This window comes from Numenius arquata, chromosome 6 (assembly GCF_964106895.1).
Source record: "Numenius arquata chromosome 6, bNumArq3.hap1.1, whole genome shotgun sequence".
NCBI lineage: Eukaryota > Metazoa > Chordata > Aves > Charadriiformes > Scolopacidae > Numenius > Numenius arquata.
The window spans coordinates 1,821,304-1,838,873 of record NC_133581.1 but is presented as its reverse complement, the minus strand read 5'-3'; the positions used below and the strand labels follow the sequence as shown (position 1 = coordinate 1,838,873).

The 17,570-nt window shown below is 48.3% G+C and overlaps 1 protein-coding gene across 1 annotated transcript in view; it reads left to right on the top strand.

Annotated features, from left to right (window-relative positions):
• Nucleotides 1-268: 268 nt before the first annotated feature.
• Nucleotides 269-17,570, top strand: part of DAGLA (diacylglycerol lipase alpha) — a 39,622-nt gene continuing 22,320 nt past the window's right edge. The window contains exons 1-7 of the mRNA XM_074149210.1: nucleotides 269-363; nucleotides 909-1,120; nucleotides 3,557-3,658; nucleotides 4,955-5,093; nucleotides 9,401-9,488; nucleotides 14,953-15,087; nucleotides 16,218-16,295. Coding sequence (XP_074005311.1) covers nucleotides 269-363; nucleotides 909-1,120; nucleotides 3,557-3,658; nucleotides 4,955-5,093; nucleotides 9,401-9,488; nucleotides 14,953-15,087; nucleotides 16,218-16,295 — 849 coding nt within the window. The remainder of the gene's footprint in view (nucleotides 364-908; nucleotides 1,121-3,556; nucleotides 3,659-4,954; nucleotides 5,094-9,400; nucleotides 9,489-14,952; nucleotides 15,088-16,217; nucleotides 16,296-17,570) is intronic.

The following is a 17,570-nucleotide window of genomic DNA, read 5'->3' as shown; positions in this document are numbered from 1 at the left end:
CACTCTTTAAACTGTAGGTTCCTCTCCTCTGCTCTCCTTCCCGAGTGTGCCGTGCCCCCTGGTGCCGGAAGGAAGAAGCTCTGCCGTCTTTGGTATTAAATAGAACAGCTCTCAGGTGCAGTCCTTGGGCTGCTGTGGGGTTGTGGGGGCTTTCCTGAGGGGTTGGAAGAGGGTCCAGCAGCATCTTTGATTCTGGTTTTTTTTTTTTTTTTTCTTTTTTCCAGGAGGTGAGTGTTGTGCCTGCTGAACTTCCCCAGACCCGCTAGCCATGCCAGGGATTGTCGTGTTCCGCCGTCGCTGGTCTGTAGGCAGCGATGACCTGGTTTTGCCCGCCGTCTTCCTCTTCCTCCTGCATACCACCTGGTAAGTGAGAAAGGCAGAACCACGGTTTCGATTCTCCCATGAATTCTTTTTGCTATTCCTGTTTCTCGCAGCTGTAATTCTTCCTGCGCTTATACATGCGGCTGGAAGGCTTGTTTGGGGCATTTGTGACAGACACCACCATATTTCCAGCTTCTGGTTCTTTGGATAAGTTCTATTCTAAGTTATAATTCCAGTTCCAAAGAGGGAGCCTGATCAGAGCTCCCTGTATCCTCCAGTGCTACCCAAAGTTGTCCACTGGAGTTTTGGGGCTGTATTTCTGTACCAGGGGCTCAGGAAAAACAATTGGAATGGCAAATCCCATGGGATAATGTGACTTAACACAGATGATCAAATTGTTCTGACTGGGGTAGCAGGGCCTCTGGATGGCTTGTGGGGAGGAGATTTCCAGACCAAATTAATATTAATTATAAGTAGCTGTGGGACACTGAGCGTCCTCAGTAGCTTTGCGAGGAGAGCAGGTATGGGATATTACGTGCAGCTTGCTTTGGCTTACTGCTGGTAACAAACTGGTTTGTGACTGGCAGGTTTGTGATCCTCTCTGTGGTGCTCTTTGGGCTGGTGTACAACCCCAACGAGACCTGCTCGCTTAACCTGGTGGACCACGGCAGAGGCTACCTGGGCATCCTGCTCAGTTGTATGATCGCAGAGGTGGCAATCATCTGGCTCAGCATGCGAGGCAGTATCCTCTACACAGAGCCCCGGGACTCGATGCAGTATGTGCTCTATGTCAGACTGGGTAAGAGGCAGCGGCCTGAGGCCTCCTAATGACTCAGCCTCCACATTGCCATCTGCTAGCGCAGAAGACTTCTCTCCCCACACCCTGACAAACACACAGCTTCTGAAAGACATCCAGATGGCCACTTGTATGTGATATGCATCTGAATACATCGCATAGACTGCACCCTGTCATTGCTGTAAGACTCTCATGCAATGCCCCAAATATCTTTCTAGCAAACCTTTAACTTGTCATCCTCATTTGTGATGCAGGTACATCCTTTTCCTCTAACCAAATATGCTCCCCTTCTGTCTCGCCACACAGATCTGCGAGATGCATCTACACCTCTCCCCCACCTTTTTTTTTTTTTTTTTTCCACCCTTTTTCCTATGATACGGGCCTATATCCATGTAAATCGTGGTGGTTCTGACCGCGAGGCATGTGCGTGTCCTTCCCTGTCCTACAGACACTTAAATCTACACCCACCCACCTTGAGACACGTACTTGACCTCTTGACTCGCACGTGATGCATCTCTCCATCCAGCACCCTCCACTTTGATACTCCCCCTCCAGGCACCAGGAGATAAATAGGTTTTACCACCTGCTCACTGGTTGCATCCTCTCTGGGTGCATATTTTGTCTCCCTAAAAACATTTCCTGTTTCACTCACCCACCAAGAACTAGATCAGAAAAGAGATTGTTCCTTGTTATCTCATTCCCCGGCTTCTCTTTTAGCTTGTCCTCCCTCTTCTGTTCTGTTGCCTTCCAGGTACAGAAACTCCCATCAGATTTTTCTGTGCCAAGTGAAGATTTTTAAGAGAAAAATCTTTTGGAGATGCAGAGTCGGACCCTTCCCAAAAAAGCGTCTCATGTTTGTGCACCTCTGTTTTTTGCTGGGTTGTTTTTCCTGCAGAATTCGCTAAAATTATGTGTAACTTTGCCTGTCTGGGAGCTCTAAAGCTCTGTCTGGGAGATATTTCCACCTTTGAGTGCTAAGTGCAAATCATTAATGTGAATAGCAAACAAACCTTTCTAGTTTGCCAGCCACACTGCAGTCTCCCTAGGGAAGCACGTAGAGCCCGACAGTTTGAGGAACACGTGTTAAAACCAGACTAAATGGGGCAAGGGAGGTAGAGAGTATCCAAAGAGCTATTTTCCTACCCGAGAAACATCCACTTTTCTGCCTTTAAACCCTACATGTGTTCAGGATCTGTTTTTCCACTGTATCTTGAGTCTTGTATGTGCTTATTTGGTGAGGCTTTTTATTCTTAATGGCTTCGTCGGTTTTGATGATAGAAATAGGAGCGTGACCGTTGTGTGGGCAAGGTCCATGTGACTGTCCCATTTTAAGCCTGTGCTGTTTTAGCGCATGTGAATCTGGGGAAAAAGTTCCAATATGAACCCAGAAAAAAAATCTCATTTATTCTCCTGCAGCAGGTAATCTCCGAGGGGAGACGAGCGGAGGCGGGCAAAGCCCAGCTCACTTTGAGAAGAGAAGTTGGGCTGGTTCTTCTTGGTTAAGAAGATAAGTCCAGCCTTGGTTCTTTGCCCGCTGCTGTTGGAAACTATTTGCTCTGTGGCTCTTTGAACTCGTTTTTCCAGGCCAGTGAGAAGCTTTAGGAAGCCACTTATGAAAAGATACTGTGCCAACACGTAGATAAGGAGGGCGGAGGGTTAGTCGGCTGGAACGTGGGTTCAATCTCGGCTCCACCAAAAGCTTGTTGGGTGTTACTAAGCAAGCTGTTTTCCCTCCTGTACTTTTGGGGTTGTAGCGTGTAGAGGAATTGTGAGGATGGACACTTAGGAGCAGTGTTTCCCATCTTTTTTTTTTTTGGTTTGTTTCAGGGAGCCCCTGTCAGCCCCCGGTTTCTTGTTCATTACCACGGTAACGTGCAAAACCGAGGAACCGGTAAATAACTCCTTAAGGACCGTGTCCTGGGACCTATTACTGGCAGGACTGCAAAGGGCAGAGGTGCTGGGAACATTTGCTAAGTGTAATAAGCAGGATTAATCCCGGATGCACACTATTTATCTCATATCTTTGAATCGGGCAGCTGTTTGAGGTGGTTAATTAAGCCCTAGGTGGCGTTACCTGGTGATTCTCGTTAGCTAAGGGAGGCTTTCCGCTGTCACGGAAGGGACAGCCATCGCTTCACACCCCTAATACAGCCCAGGCACTGACAGGTCTGTGCACGTGGGGTCCCTGTGTCATTTAGGAGTAATTAGTGTTAAGGACACATTACATTTTTACTTCATTTTATCAAATATCACCTTCCAAACCACTGGGGCCCAGTCCTGCAATCATTTCTTCTGTGCTACTGTCCTGCTAAACAACCTGTCTTTGGGTTTCCTCTCCAGAAGACTGGGAGGGGCTGTTGTAAATCCTTGGGGAGACGCTGCTACTATCCATTATCTTCCTTTTTTTTTTTTTTTTTATTTATTTTATTTTTTTTCCAGCTATCTTGGTGATTGAGTTTGTCTATGCCATTGTGGGCATCGTCTGGCTAACGCAGTACTACGCTTCCTGCAATGATATCACAGCCAAGAGCGTCACTTTGGGTACGTATGTGGAACATATACGTATATGTGTGCATTCCTGTGTCTGTGCCGACATCCCCTCGCCCGGGAGAGCTAATTCACTCACGCCTGTGAGGATTGACTGTTGGATTGGGGCTGTAAACGTGGGGCTTGTTTTCCGGAGCCGGTATTGCTCAGAACAGTTGTTCGTTTGTCTGCGCTGAGGCGGGAATTCCTGTTCCCATGGAAGGGGAAATCTCTGAGACTCGGTTCCTCTTCAGTTCTAAAATGGTTTTACTGTTTTCCTGGAATTCCTTCTCAATCTCCGCCAGTCCCCTGGGGGGAAAAATGATGCTAATGTTGCAGCCCCCCTAGATACTTGGTGGCTATTTAATGGCCTTCTGCATGGGCAGTCTCCTGAAACAGCTGGAAAACCCAGCTGTGGTTTAGAAGCCTTTCCAGAGGTTTTCCTTTGGCTGTGCTGCCACACAGCAGGACCTGAACAGGCTGGAGGGTTGGGCAGAGAGGAACCCGATGAAATTCAACAAGGTTGAGGGAGGAATAACCCCCTGCACGAGTGCAGGCTGGGGGTGACCTGCTGGAGAGCGGCTCTGTGGAAAAAGACCTGGGAGTCCTGGTGGACAACAGGATGCCCATGAGCCAGCAATGGGCCCTTGTGGCCAAGAAGGCCAATGGCGTCCTGGGGAGCATCAAGAAGAGCGTGGCCAGCAGGTGGAGGGAGGTCATCCTCCCCCTCTGCTCTGCCCTGGGGAGGCCTCATCTGGAGTACTGGGTCCAGTTCTCCCAGTTCCAGAAGGACAGGAAACTGCTGGAGAGGGTCCAGCAAAGGGCTACAAAGATGATGAGGGAACTAGAACATCTCTCTGATGAGGAAAGGCTGAGGGACTTGGGTCTTTTTAGTCTGGAGAAGAGAAGACTGAGGGGGGATCTGATCAACGCCTGTAAATACTTAAAGGGTGGGTGTCAGGAGGATGGGGCCAGTCTTTTTCCAGTGGTGCCCAGGGACAGGACAAGAGGAAACGGGCACAAACTTGACCATGAAAAGTTCCATCTCAACATGAGGAGGAACTTCTTTCCTGTGATGGTGGCAGAGCCCTGGCAGAGGCTGCCCAGAGAGGTGGTGGAGTCTCCTTCTCTGGAGACATTCCAAACCTGCCTGGACACGTTCCTGTTGGACCTGCTCTGGGTTGACCTGCTCTGGCAGGGGGTTGGAGGAGATGATCTCCAGAGGTCCCTTCCAACCCCGTATCATTCTGGGATTCTGTGACTGATGCTGCCGAGGCTTACGAGCAGAGCCCCTGACTTCTGTCTTTGCAGGAATGGTGGTGTGCAACTGGGTTGTCATCCTCAGCGTCTGCATCACTGTCCTCTGCGTCTTCGACCCGACAGGCCGGACCTTTGTCAAACTGCGTGCCACGAAAAGAAGACAGCGCAACCTGAGGACGTACAACCTGCGGTAAAACCCTTTCTGGAAGAGTTGCTATGCTTTTTTTTTTTCCTTGTTCTTGACATTCTCCTTGCTTTGTTTTGGGGAACAGTCAGCTTCAGGCGGTGCTTCCCTTTGGTGAGGGTGATGTTTGGAAGAAGGCGGCTCAGACTGTCAGGTGCTGTGTGTGGGCATCTGTAGCCAGAGGAGGCGAAACAACACGGGATCTGGCTGGATCCTGCCTTAGTCACTGGATTTGTGAATCCTTACGAGCCCCTTGAGCCAGTGCTGACCACGACAGCCTGTTTTTCCATCCCGTAGCAGTATTTTGCCTGGTAACAGCCACCCAGTGCTTAAATTTTGCATAGATTGAGGCAGCACCACCTTCCAAAACCCCTTTCCTTCTTTATTTTTGTCTTCAATATACGACCTTTTGGCCTTGAGGTTTCTTGGTCTTGGCCAAGAAGCAGTTTCTTTTGTGTTGGCAGTCAGGTCTTTTAATTAAGAATTGATTGCATCTTCGAGCTACTCGGATGGGGATATGAAAGCTTTTTTTTTTTTCTTTTTTTCAGCGAGCAAGGCATTTTTCAGAAGGTTGTTTTTTTTTTTTTTTCCAGTAGCAGGACAACACAAACAGCCTTTGTTTTTTGTTTTATGCGGCCTTGACATATGTAACTGTCAGCGAGGAATGTGGCTTTGTAGGACTTGAGGGCATTAGGTTTTGAAGGCTAAAAAATGAGGCTTTGAAAAAATACTCTGCGAATTTTGCATTTCTCCTTGGGAATGCGTTATTCAAGGGGCGTTATGAATACGTGCTCTTCCAGTGTCTGTAAAAAGCATCCTTCAGGTTGCCCTTTTGAGGAAAAACTGGACTTTTCTAAGGACCGTGCAGCGAGTTTTGTTTGGAGGGGCGTTTTTTTTAATGGCAGAATCTAAGACATTTTTCCTACCCTTTCCAATATACTAAAATTAGCCTTGAATATTCGGAATTAGGGCCTCGTTAACCGACCGTGTGAGATTACTGCGTTGCGACCGGGACATTCCCGGGGAGATGGGGACGAGAAGCTGTGACGACACTGTGGATCTAATACCCCCCACTACATCAAAGCTCTTTGACTCAACGTGTTATTTTCCCGAAGGGAAACCGAGCACCACAAATTGAAAAGTTTTTGTTTTGTTTTGTTTTGTTTTGCCGGAGAACTTATGAGTAAATGAAAACAACCCCGAAACGATCTCCCTTGTGAGGAGTTTTGAGATCCCAGACAACTGAGGGAAGGTGTTTGTCCCTTGGGCCGTGGCCAGGTTTTTCCCTCCAGGCGCATAACGTTTTCAGGGAGCTTGTGCCGGCTCTTTTTGCACATTTTCACTCCGGGAAGAGAGCGTTACCAGATGTTAACAAGCAAAATAAAAAACCCTGCAGGCTATAATGTGAAAGGGAAACTTAAAACGTTACTATGTGTTCGCTGCTAAAGTAATTGTTTTCAAAGAATATATTTTGAAATCCGCCGCTTGCTTAAAGTAATCCTTTCCAAAGGATATACTATAAAATTCTCTGCCTTTTTCTGGATTATTATTATTCTGGATGCCTTTTTCAGCATCTTATAAGATGCTGGGGGCCAGCCATTCCCATTGAAATCCCTTGGTCTGCAGTGATACGTGCCTTCTGATATACAGCGGTAGTTGCACCTTTGTATCATACTTAACCTGAGCCGTATTTTCTCCATTAACTTGTGAAAAATCCTGATTTATTTATCACATTAAGGAGATACGTAACTTTGGCTTCCTTTTTTATCACTCTGCTGTCGCTGTTGACTCTGTTCCACGGTGGCTCTCCTTTACCAGTGGCATCGTGATGTGTGTGGGCTTTTTATGTTCTTGCAGAGCTAAGAAAATAAAACAACAAAACAAACGGCTCAGCTAATTGCTGAGGCTTTTCTAAGAAACTGGCTTCAGAGCTGCCACAAACACAGGGAAGTTCAGCCTCGGGAAGAAAGAATTTGGGGAAAAGTTGGAGTGAAAACAGTTCAGAGTGCGCCTGCTTGTTCAACCCCCGCAGTGAAGTTCTTTGCGTCGCTGCCCAAGTTCTTTGGCATTTGGTGGAGCAAAGTGTTTGCCAGCTCCGTCTTGGGACGTTCTTGTTCCCGTTCCTCCTCTGGAGCCTTCCTTGGGAGTTATAGCTAGTTGTTTTAAAACACTCCGGCACAAGTTACCCCATGCAGTGATAAAAGCTTGGGGCAGAGTGGCTGGAGCTGCCTGGCAGAAAGGGACCTGGGGGTGTTGGTCGACTGTGGGCTGAACGTGAGCCAGCAGTGTGCCCAGGTGGCCAAGAAGGCCAACAGCATCCTGGACTCGAGATTGTAACCAGTTTTGGGCCCCTCACGCCAAGAAAGACAGCGAGGGGCTGGAGCGTGTCCAGAGAAGGGCAACGGAGCTGGTGAGGGGTTTGGAGAATAAGTCTGATGAGGAGCGGCTGAGGGAACTGGGGGTGTTCAGCCTGGAGAAAAGGAGGCTGAGGGGGGACCTTCTCACTCTCTACAACTCCCTGAAAGGAGAGTGTAGCCGGGGGAGGGTTGGTCTCTTCTCCCAAGGAACAGGCGATAGGACAAGAGGAAATGGCCTCAAGTTGCACCAGGGGGGGGTTTAGGATGGATATTGGGAAAAATCTTTACACTGAAAGAGTTATGAAGCCTTGGAATGGGCTGCCCAGGGAAGTGGTGGAGGCACCATCCCTGGAGGTATTCAAAAGACAGATTGACATAGTGCTTAGCGACATGGTTTAGTGATGGTTTTTATCAGGGTTAGGTTGACGGTTGGACCAGATGATCTTAAAGGTCCCTTCCAACCTGGACAATTCTATGATTCTAAGTTGATGGATTGTCCTGCAGGATTTGCTCCTTCTTTTGCGGGGAAAATACTCCTTTACCAGCATTTTTTTCTTCTTTGCCTGATGTGATCACCCGCCAGAAAATAAAAGTGGTTGGTTTTTGATTGATCTTACCTGTATTGAATTAGTCTGTGTTGACATTTTTAAAAAAAAACCAAAAAACAGCATTAGAGGAGCTGTGGACTTTCTTACGGTGGTCACACAGTCACCTGCCTCAACGCCACTAAAGCCTGGCTTGATCTGAGGAGTGTTTGTGGCTACAACAGGAAAAAAATAAGGGACTGTCTTAATGTAACCCTGCAAACTCTGCAAAAGGTAGTAACTGGGACAAGCTCACAGCGGTGGAGTGAACTCAGCTATAGTTCGTTTGAAAGAGGGTTGTCCAATTAGCTAATTTTGCAGCTGAAATGGAAATGTCATATAAACCGAATGTGGGTTGAGCTAAACCTTCTGTATTCAGCCTTTTTCTTTTTTTTTTTTTTTAACCTTTTCTAAATTGAAAGAGAACGTTTAGCTTGCTTTCCTTTTGGATTAAAGTTATGCACCGTACTTGAATAAAGAGTACGAATTGTTTGAGTTCTGAGACTGTATTATGTTTAATAAGTATATTTTTCCAAAGAAGCTATTTATTGGGGAAAAAACAAATTGCACAGTTCCTCTCCTACTAAGTGCTCAGGGTCTTTTGTCACATTCCCACCCCCTGGGGCAGAGTTTTCGTACACCGTGGCACACGATGGCAGCTGCCAGGTTACCAGTAGACCCTCCTTCCATCTGGAGCACCAGGTCCTCCTGGACATCCTGCTTCCAGCAGATAGAAAACAACAGTAGCTTCATTATGGCCATCATTCAAGCAGGTCACCATGGATATAAATACAGAGGCTTGGCCAGAACAGCAAATTATTGACCTTCTTGTCCTACAAAATGAGCTGAGTTGTTAATCTGTGTGCTGTCTCCTTGTCTCTGCTGGAGCAGGATAAATATAAGAAAGTGGTTTAGCATACATTTTGCCAGTGATAGTGTGGGCTGTGTGACTTTGTGTTGGATCCTACTATTTGGAGAAGAGAAGGCTGCGAGGAGACCTTCGAGCCCCTTCCAGTCCCTCAAGGGGCTCCAGGAAAGCTGGGGAGGGACTCTGGATCAGGGAGGGGAGCCATAGGAGGAGGGGGAAGGGTTTGACACTGGAAGAGGGGAGATGGAGATGAGATCTGGGGAAGAACTTCTTTGCTGTGAGGGTGGTGAGAGCCTGGCCCAGGTTGCCCCAAGAAGCTGTGGCTGCCCCATCCCTGGCGGGGTTCAAGGCCAGGCTGGAGGGGGCTTGGAGCAACCTGGTCTGGTGGGAGGTGTCCCCCCCATCATGGAACTGGGTGGTCTTTAAGGTCCCTTCCTACCCAAACCATTCCTTGATTCCATGTTCTGCCTGCCCTCATATGCATACTCTGCCCTTTATTTACAGACACCGCCTGGAAGAAGGACAAGCCAGCAGCTGGACACGCAGACTCAAAGTTTTCCTTTGCTGCACAAGGACAAAAGACTCTCAGTCGGTGGGTACCAAATATCTCCTGTTGGGGAGCAAGCTGTGTGTGTGGTGGTGATATGTGGGACTCAGCAGAGCGTAGCAGAGTTGGGGTTCCTGCTGTCAAGCCTGGACCACGTGTGTCTCATTTCACCACGAGTGTCCTTTGAGATCTTGAGGCATGAGGAATCCGCTGAGCCTTGACAGTAGCGCACGTAAAGGACTGGAAATCCCTTCCAAGAAGGATCAAATTGAGCCACCCTCAGAATGCCCAGGCTTGAAATCTTTCTGCGTGTGGGTTCCTTTTCCTTCCTTTCAGCCCAGATAGCCCAAATGAGCATTTCTCTTTCTGCAAGAGGAGCTGGGTATTCCGTGCAGTTGTTTCCCTCTAGATGCAGATGTGACATCGCAGAGTAGGACAGTTGTCTTTTCAAAAAGTGGCTTGTCTTAACCCTCTGGTTTCCAATATTACAGGACCCTCTGAAGGTGAAGTTAGCACTGAAAAGCAGCGATGTCAGTCTTAAACTCTTCTCCTTGAGTTGTTCTTTACCTCGCTGTTACAGTGAACTGGAATAATAATTTTAAGTGAAGATATCAGTGGAAGAAATACATATTTTTCCACTATTGCTTAGGTTCGATATTTGACAGCACTTTTTGGTCAGCTTCAGGTTCCCTTTATCAGCCTTTTTTTGCATCAGTCTTATACGCTTAAGGAGAGAGACCTCTTTGAAAAAGGGAAAATGTGATCCTCTCAGAATCAGCAAAAGAATAATTCAGTAAAAATCGGAGTAGTCGATCCATAGATTCACATGAAGATCATTGGTTTGAAGTTTTCACATACTACAGTTGGGAATTTCCCTTGCTGTTATCTGGGGAAGGGTAAGGGGCTGGATATCTCTTCCCCAAAAGTCCATTCTTACTGGGAGCAGCGGGAGCAGCTTTGTGCCTCAGGGTGGCACCACAGGACTCCTGAGGATCCTCTGCAGAGGTGAACACTGAGGTGGGAAATTTTCCTGATTTACTCATCATATTTAAATTGTTGAGAATTTAAGAGTATTTGAGAAACCTGGAAGGACCAAGCAGAACCGGGGAATTGTTATCAATCAAAGCTAGAAGAAAGTCATAAAGGTGGTGATACGTCCACATGCCCAGAAGCAATTTAAAGTGCTTGCATGAATATGGGCTCTGAATTAGTTACAACCTCTCAGGAAAAGAGCTAGGAGTTATCAAGGACGCTTCGGCAAAGACATCAGCGCACAGCAGTGGCCAAAAAATCGGAAAAAGGTTTAGCTTTGGTAGAAGGACATAGAAAATGACAGGGAAAACACCAAGGGACCGACATCCTTGATGTCCTCACTAAATATAGCCTGGTGTTCGGTCTCCTAAAAGATGCAGCAAAAAAAGGAGCGTATTGGAGGGGATATGAACTTGTACAGGAAGAGAAATGAGGCTGGGATTTTAACCTCAAAAGGGAAGAGTGTAATAAGATGAAGAGCTCGGTAAGAAAAATGGAGAGTCAGGTGAAGGCTACCTGAACATTTGTTCATCCCAGATGGCAACCAGTATGAATTAGATTAAAAGGGTTTGTTGGAAACCGCAGGATGCAGTTTCCGAAGCGTGGCCGGCTGCAGGAATTGTCATCACCCTCTTGCTGAAATCCAGCGACGTGTCCTGGCACACTCCTCCTCCCAGTGGCACGCTCTCTGCGGTACTGGATGAAATGCCACCGTCTTCCCAGGGAATGTCCCAGCCTGAAAAGTCCTAGCCCAGGACTGCCAGCTCTCATGGATCATCTGCTGGAGCCACTTAGGAAAATCCATCTGAAAAACTGAGACAAACCAGCTCAAACAGCGGCATTTCCTTGGGGGGTGGAATTTTATGCTCTGCTGCCACTTTGCTGCCCCGGCAAAGCCGTTTCTGGGGGCACCAGCTTCCCTTCCCCCCGACAGCACAGCCGGGTCTCCTCGCCCTGGTACCCAGAGATGCTCGTCCTGAGGGTGCACCGTGGGTGCAGTAGAAGCCCCAAGAGTAGACAAGCCCCAAGGTCAGCCCCGAGAGTCACCTGAGTAGCCCAGGACAGTGTCTGAACAGCACCAGGTTCACTCCATCCACTTAGGTCCTCTAGAACTGCCTCCTGCCACACAGGATGGCAGCTAAAGTCCTCCTCCACAGCGCTCACAACCTTCCTCATCTCCTTCCAGCCACAGAACCATGCTCTGTCCCTCACCACTACCTGCATTTCCTCTTCCTGAAGTGATTTATTAGAGCTATTCGAGATCTCCCTACTTCTTGCAGATGCCAAAGTGGTTTTATACTGAAGGGAGCTAAAAATGCAACGGCGTTTTAAAATAACCACATTTGACAAATTTGGGTGACCAAAAATGACATTCAGCGTGTTTAAGTGGATGAAGTGCCACGGTGCTCCCAGGGAATGTCCCAGCCTGAAAAGTCCTGGTCCAGGACTGCCAGCTCTCATGGATCATCTGCTGGAGCCACTTAGGAAAATCCATCTGGAAAACTGAGACAAACCAGCTCAAACAGCAGCATTTCCTTGGGGGGAGGGTGGAATTTTATGCTCTGCTGCCACCCAGCAAAGCCGTTTCTGGGGGCATCAGCTTCCCTTCCCCCCGACAGCACAGCCGGGTCTCCTCGCCCTGGTACCCAGAGATGCCCGCCCTGAGGGTGCACCGTGGGCGCAGCAGCCCCGGCTCTGAACCCTGACAGGCATCCGAATGGCCTGGTTTCTGAACAACTCTATTTTATTCAGGAATGCAAAATATTTCGCTTCATGTCAAGCTCTTTTTTAACAAACTTTTCATTCTGCAGTGACTCTCTGTTTCGACGTGGTTTCTTTTTTTTTTTTTTTTTTTTTTTTCCAGTTCAGGATAAAAGCAGATCCCAGAATCTCCAAATTCCTCGTGCTATTGAATTTCCATTTTACATTCAGCCAGAGCAATTTCCAGGCTCTTTTCTTCGCAGAAACAAGCTCTGACTTTGTGTGTCCTGGCATGACAGCGTGTGGAATGAATGCCTGTGTCATGGATGAGAAATGAATCCAGTGCTATCTCTCCCGGTCGTTGATGGAAAAAAAAAATGTTCTGGGGCGGGGGGAGGATCGCCCTCCTCTGGGCTGGAAAATAATTGCACGGAGGGGACACGGCATCGGGGCAAGAATCTCTTCTGATGGGTTTGGAGTGAAGGCTGAAGTGCCAAGTCTCCACCATCTTTGCCAGCCCCGGAGCCCGCAGGGTTTGTAGCAGAATAATATGGTCAATCCTAGAATATAATATCAAAACCTCTTTATTTTGGAACAAAACATGTTGAAATTCCATTACGGCCTTTCACTTCGGTCCGAGAATTAAAGGGTGTTGCTGTCACTTTGGGTCAATGGGTGTTTGTCATATTTTACTTGCGTTTTTTTTGTCCGCTTGTAGGAACTGTGCTGAGATTGATGGGGTCAGTCCTTCAAGGAGACTGCGGTTGTAGCGGTGGGAGAGGTTAATGCCGGGCCGTTTGCTCTTCAAAGGCACAGCTGGCACGGAGACCTGCACAGTTGGCACCTGAAGCCCCGTTCTTAATGGGGATTTAACTTGCCTTTTTGTAGGCAAGTGAAAAATGAGAGAAAGTAATCTTGCACTCCAGGAGTTTGTCAGAGAGAAAAGAATGTAGGTCATTTCCTGCAAGACCGCTCGGGAGAGAAGGGATTTGCTTTCTTGCCTGTCAGAGAAGAGGGATGGAGAGATCCTGTCCTGAAGACCAGCCTTTCTTAAGTGCACGGCTCGGGCTTCCTACAGACAAGCTTCGGGTGCTGAGGAAAGGACACAGCCAAAAAGTTCTGAATAAGGTGGTGGCAGACCTTGGTAGGAAAGTTTGATGGCGAGAGTTGAAATCCTGACTACTGGAGTACTACAGCTCTTGCTCGGTCCCGCTTTTTGTTGATACAACCTCTGGGTCCCTCTTGTCTTCAAGCTCAGTGGTCTGAGCGATGGACAAATCATAGAATTGTTTCGGTTGGAAGGGTCCTTGAAGATCATCCAGTGCCACCCCCTGCCCTGGGCAGGGACACCTCCCACCAGACCAGGTTGCTCCAAGCCCCCTCCAACCTGGCCTTGAACCCCTCCAGGGATGGGGCAGCCACAGCTTCTCGGGGCAACCTGGGCCAGGCTCTCACCACCCTCACAGCAAAGAAGTTCTTCCCCACATCTCATCTCCATCTCCCCTCTTCCAGTGTCAAACCCTTCCCCCTCCTCCTAGGGCTCCCCTCCCTCATCCAGAGTCCCTCCCCAGCTTTCCTGGAGCCCCTTGAGGGACTGGAAGGGGCTCGAAGGTCTCCCCAGAACCTTCTCTTCTCCAGGTTGAATCCCCCCCAACTCTCTCAGCCTGTCCTCCCAGCAGAGGGGCTCCAGCCCTCCCAGCATCTCCGTGGCCTCCTCTGGCCCCGCTCCAACAGGTCCGTGTCCTTCTGTGCTGGGAGATCACTATTGTCTCATGGTCTAGCCCATCTCCAACCTCCCAAACTGTTCTCACTTAAGATCTCGCGGGTTGTTTATTTCTTTTTGTAGTACAGAGCAACAGGGAAAATACCATTTCTCCTCAAAATATCTTTGTCACTCCGCTTCGGAGCCTTCGCATGACCCTCTCAGGTCACTTCCAGCTCTGTCCTTCCTGTGGTGCCTTCCTTTCTAGGATTTGGTCATGTGCTCTTCTGGGAGCTCTGCATTTAATGTCTTGGATCATCTTCCAGGTTTTCCTTTTCAGGCCCTTTCACTTGGGTGTAATCCAAGATAAACCTGGAAAAGCTGGGCAACTTGCTCAGCTCCTTCGGTACCAAGAGCTGCCCTGTGTGACATGCGCTTGTTGTCATTAACTCTTTGAAATTATGTAGCAAGGGGCCTGATGGTGAAGAACGAACAGCTACAGAGCTCCAAAAGCTGTCGCTTCCTCTGTGATGTGACCGGGATGGTGAGCTCTGGGTTAAGGGTGGGCAAAATGATCCCAGGGCAGTTATAGCATCGAAGAAGCTGTTAAATAGACAAAAATAAGTGCTTTTTTTTTTTTTTTTTCCTGAAGAGCCTTTGTTCCAATGAAATTGCTGTTGAGAAAGGATGACTCTGGAAGGGGATTTGCTTGGTTTTCATCTTATTTCCTCTGTTTTATTTACAGTGGAGAGATGAAGAAGTTTCCTTTCTCTCCCTTCGTGTCTTTCGTGTCTGTTTTGATGTTGAGGTGATCTGTTTGCCCACACACAAGCACCCGGAATATTCCACATTCAGTCTCAGCCGAGTCCTCTGGGTGTGACTACGTAAAATAAATAAAAGATATTAATATGATGAGACCAGATACGGTGTTCCCTGAAGGAAATCTGGATGTTTTGGAGCGAGAACTACAGAAACGAGGCCATTGCTGCCACATCGGTTCTCGTTCCATGTCCTGTTTTGAGGCTCCCCACACCCAAACTCCTTCTCAACTCTTCTCTTCCCTGGTTTTTGCAGGACGCCTACTCTGAAATCGCCTACCTTTTTGCTGAGTTTTTCCGAGACCTTGACATCGTCCCGTCTGACATCATCGCAGGCCTGGTTCTTCTGCGCCAACGACAGCGGGCGAAGCGCAATGCTGTGCTGGATGAGGTGGGTGACATGGGTGGGGGGACCATCACTGTGGCATCTCGCTTGGCCTCTGACTGACCTAGAACATCTAGGTCTAGGGGCCTGGAACATCTCTCTGATGAGGAAAGGCTGAGGGACTTGGGTCTTTTCAGTCTGGAGAAGAGAAGACTGAGGGGGGATCTGATCAACGCCTGTAAATACTTAAAGGGTGGGTGTCAGGAGGATGGGGCCAGTCTTTTTCCAGTGGTGCCCAGGGACAGGACAAGAGGGAACAGGCACAAACTTGACCATAAGAAGTTCCACCTAAACATGAGGAGGAACTTCTTTCCTGTGATTGTGGCAGAGCCCTGGCAGAGGCTGCCCAGAGAGGTGGTGGAGTCTCCTTCTCTGGAGACATTCCAAACCCGCCTGGACACGTTCCTGTTGGACCTGCTCTGGGTGGACGTGCTCTGGCAGGGGGTTGGAGGAGATGATCTCCAGAGGTCCCTTCCAACCCCGTATCATTCTGTGATTCTGTGACATGCTGCTCTTGTGACTTGGTGTGTGACAACTGCACCCCTCTGCCCACCTCGTTTCTGTTGTGTGATGGATTTCTACCAGTCACTGATCTGTAAAATCAAAATATTAACTTCTTCAGTAGCTTTTTCTGAGGTTCCTGAAGGGCCCAAGTGACACTGAGTCGATGTTGTGAAACCTGTCATCATTTCTAGGCAGGTGATAATAAAGATTTAGCTCTTGACCCTAAATGGACAACTGCCTTGAAGGAGGTGGTAGGTCCTTGAAATGAAATGGGAAGATTATTTCTCCGATATAGTGATATAGAGATAATTCCAGCATCCTGGGGGATGCTGCAGAAGGAACTTTAGTGAAAAATTCCAAAATTCCCAAGCCGTTATTGGCATTGAATTTTGTGGATTGTTAACCCAATAAAAAACTGTTTGAGTGGGTTGGTTTTTTCCCCGGAGGTGGGATTCAGACAGCAGCAATCAAATCAGGCAGAAATAAGAACAGCAGAACTGGAACCAGTCAAAGAGACTAGTTGGGTTGCTTGAAAGTACCTTGTCCCAGTTTACGTGGCGCTTTCTGTTTCTCGGGCGGTGGATTTTTGTCTTGGTGTCACACAGAAGAATTTTTCCGTTTGTGACTTACAGGCAAACAATGACATTCTAGCTTTTCTCTCTGGGATGCCAGTGACCAGGAACACGAAGTATCTGGATCTGAAAAACGCGGTAAGTCGCTGGACTGTGATCTTGCAAACTCCCCACACTTCCCCCGTGTAATCTGTTTTCTTTTTCTTGGTGGCTTCTTTTATTCCTTTCCACCCTCTCTCTGGAATAATCCAAGAAATTGGGTACAAGAGGGTACAGCAGAGGGTTACAAAGATGATGAGGGGCCTGGAACATCTCCCTGATGAGGAAAGGCTGAGGGACTTGGGTCTTTTTAGTCTGGAGAAGACCAGACCGAGGGGGAATCTGATTAACACCTATAAATATTTAAAGGGTGGGTGTCAGGAGGATGGGGCCAGTCTTTTTCCAGTGGTGCCCAGTGACAGGACAAGAGGAAATGGGCACAAACTTGACCATAGGAAGTTCCACCTAAACAGGAGGAGGAACGTCTTTCCTGTGATTGTGGCAGAGCCCTGGAAGAGGCTGCCCAGAGAGGTGGTGGAGTCTCCTTCTTGGGAGACATTCCAAACCTGCCTGGACACGTTCCTGTGGGACCTGCTCTGGGTGGACCTGCTCTGGCAGGGGGTTGGAGGAGATGATCTCCAGAGGTCCCTTCCAATCCCATATCATTCTGTGATTCTGTGAAATTAAAATTTATCACAACAGAATATAATAGCACTGCTTGCTCTCTGGAAGCATTTTGTCTCTAGATCGCTTTTAAAGCACTATCTCTGGGCTCCGCTTTGTGGGAAGTGTTGGTATTTCTGCTGGGATGGGAGAGAAGGGGATGGGAGGTTCCTCCAAAGCCAGAGGTAGGAGCTGAGCGCTGCATTCAGGAGTGTCCTGCAGAGCTCCATATGGAAGTACCACCAGCGGAGTGAGATGGAGCCTTCCTCCCTGGAGATTATCAGCATTTCTCAGGATGGAAGTGGCTGTGGTCTGTTCTGCGGGGAATTAAGCTTGGTTCTTCTTCTGCCGTGCCGCTATTGCAGCTATTCCCCCCCCCTCCTCGATTTGCTGATATTGCTGCTAGAGGGGCAAAACTGACCCAATCCCAGAATCTCTGCTCCAGTGGTTCTGTCGTTAACCTGCTTGTGGCTGAGCTGTACCGTGCTGTCTTTAATTTTAACATCCCGCTCGTGCTCAGCCTGTCTCTTCTCCTGAATTAGGGGTGTGGAGGGAAAGATGTCAGCAGAGCTTATAGAAGACACCACTGAGCCCCCAAACTGGCTTTATGGTCCCCTCTGGGCATCTTCTTTAAGGACTGTGACTATGTGGAAGCACTATTTTTACAGAGCTCATCCTCTTGGGACTTAAAACTAGTTTATCTTCTCAACT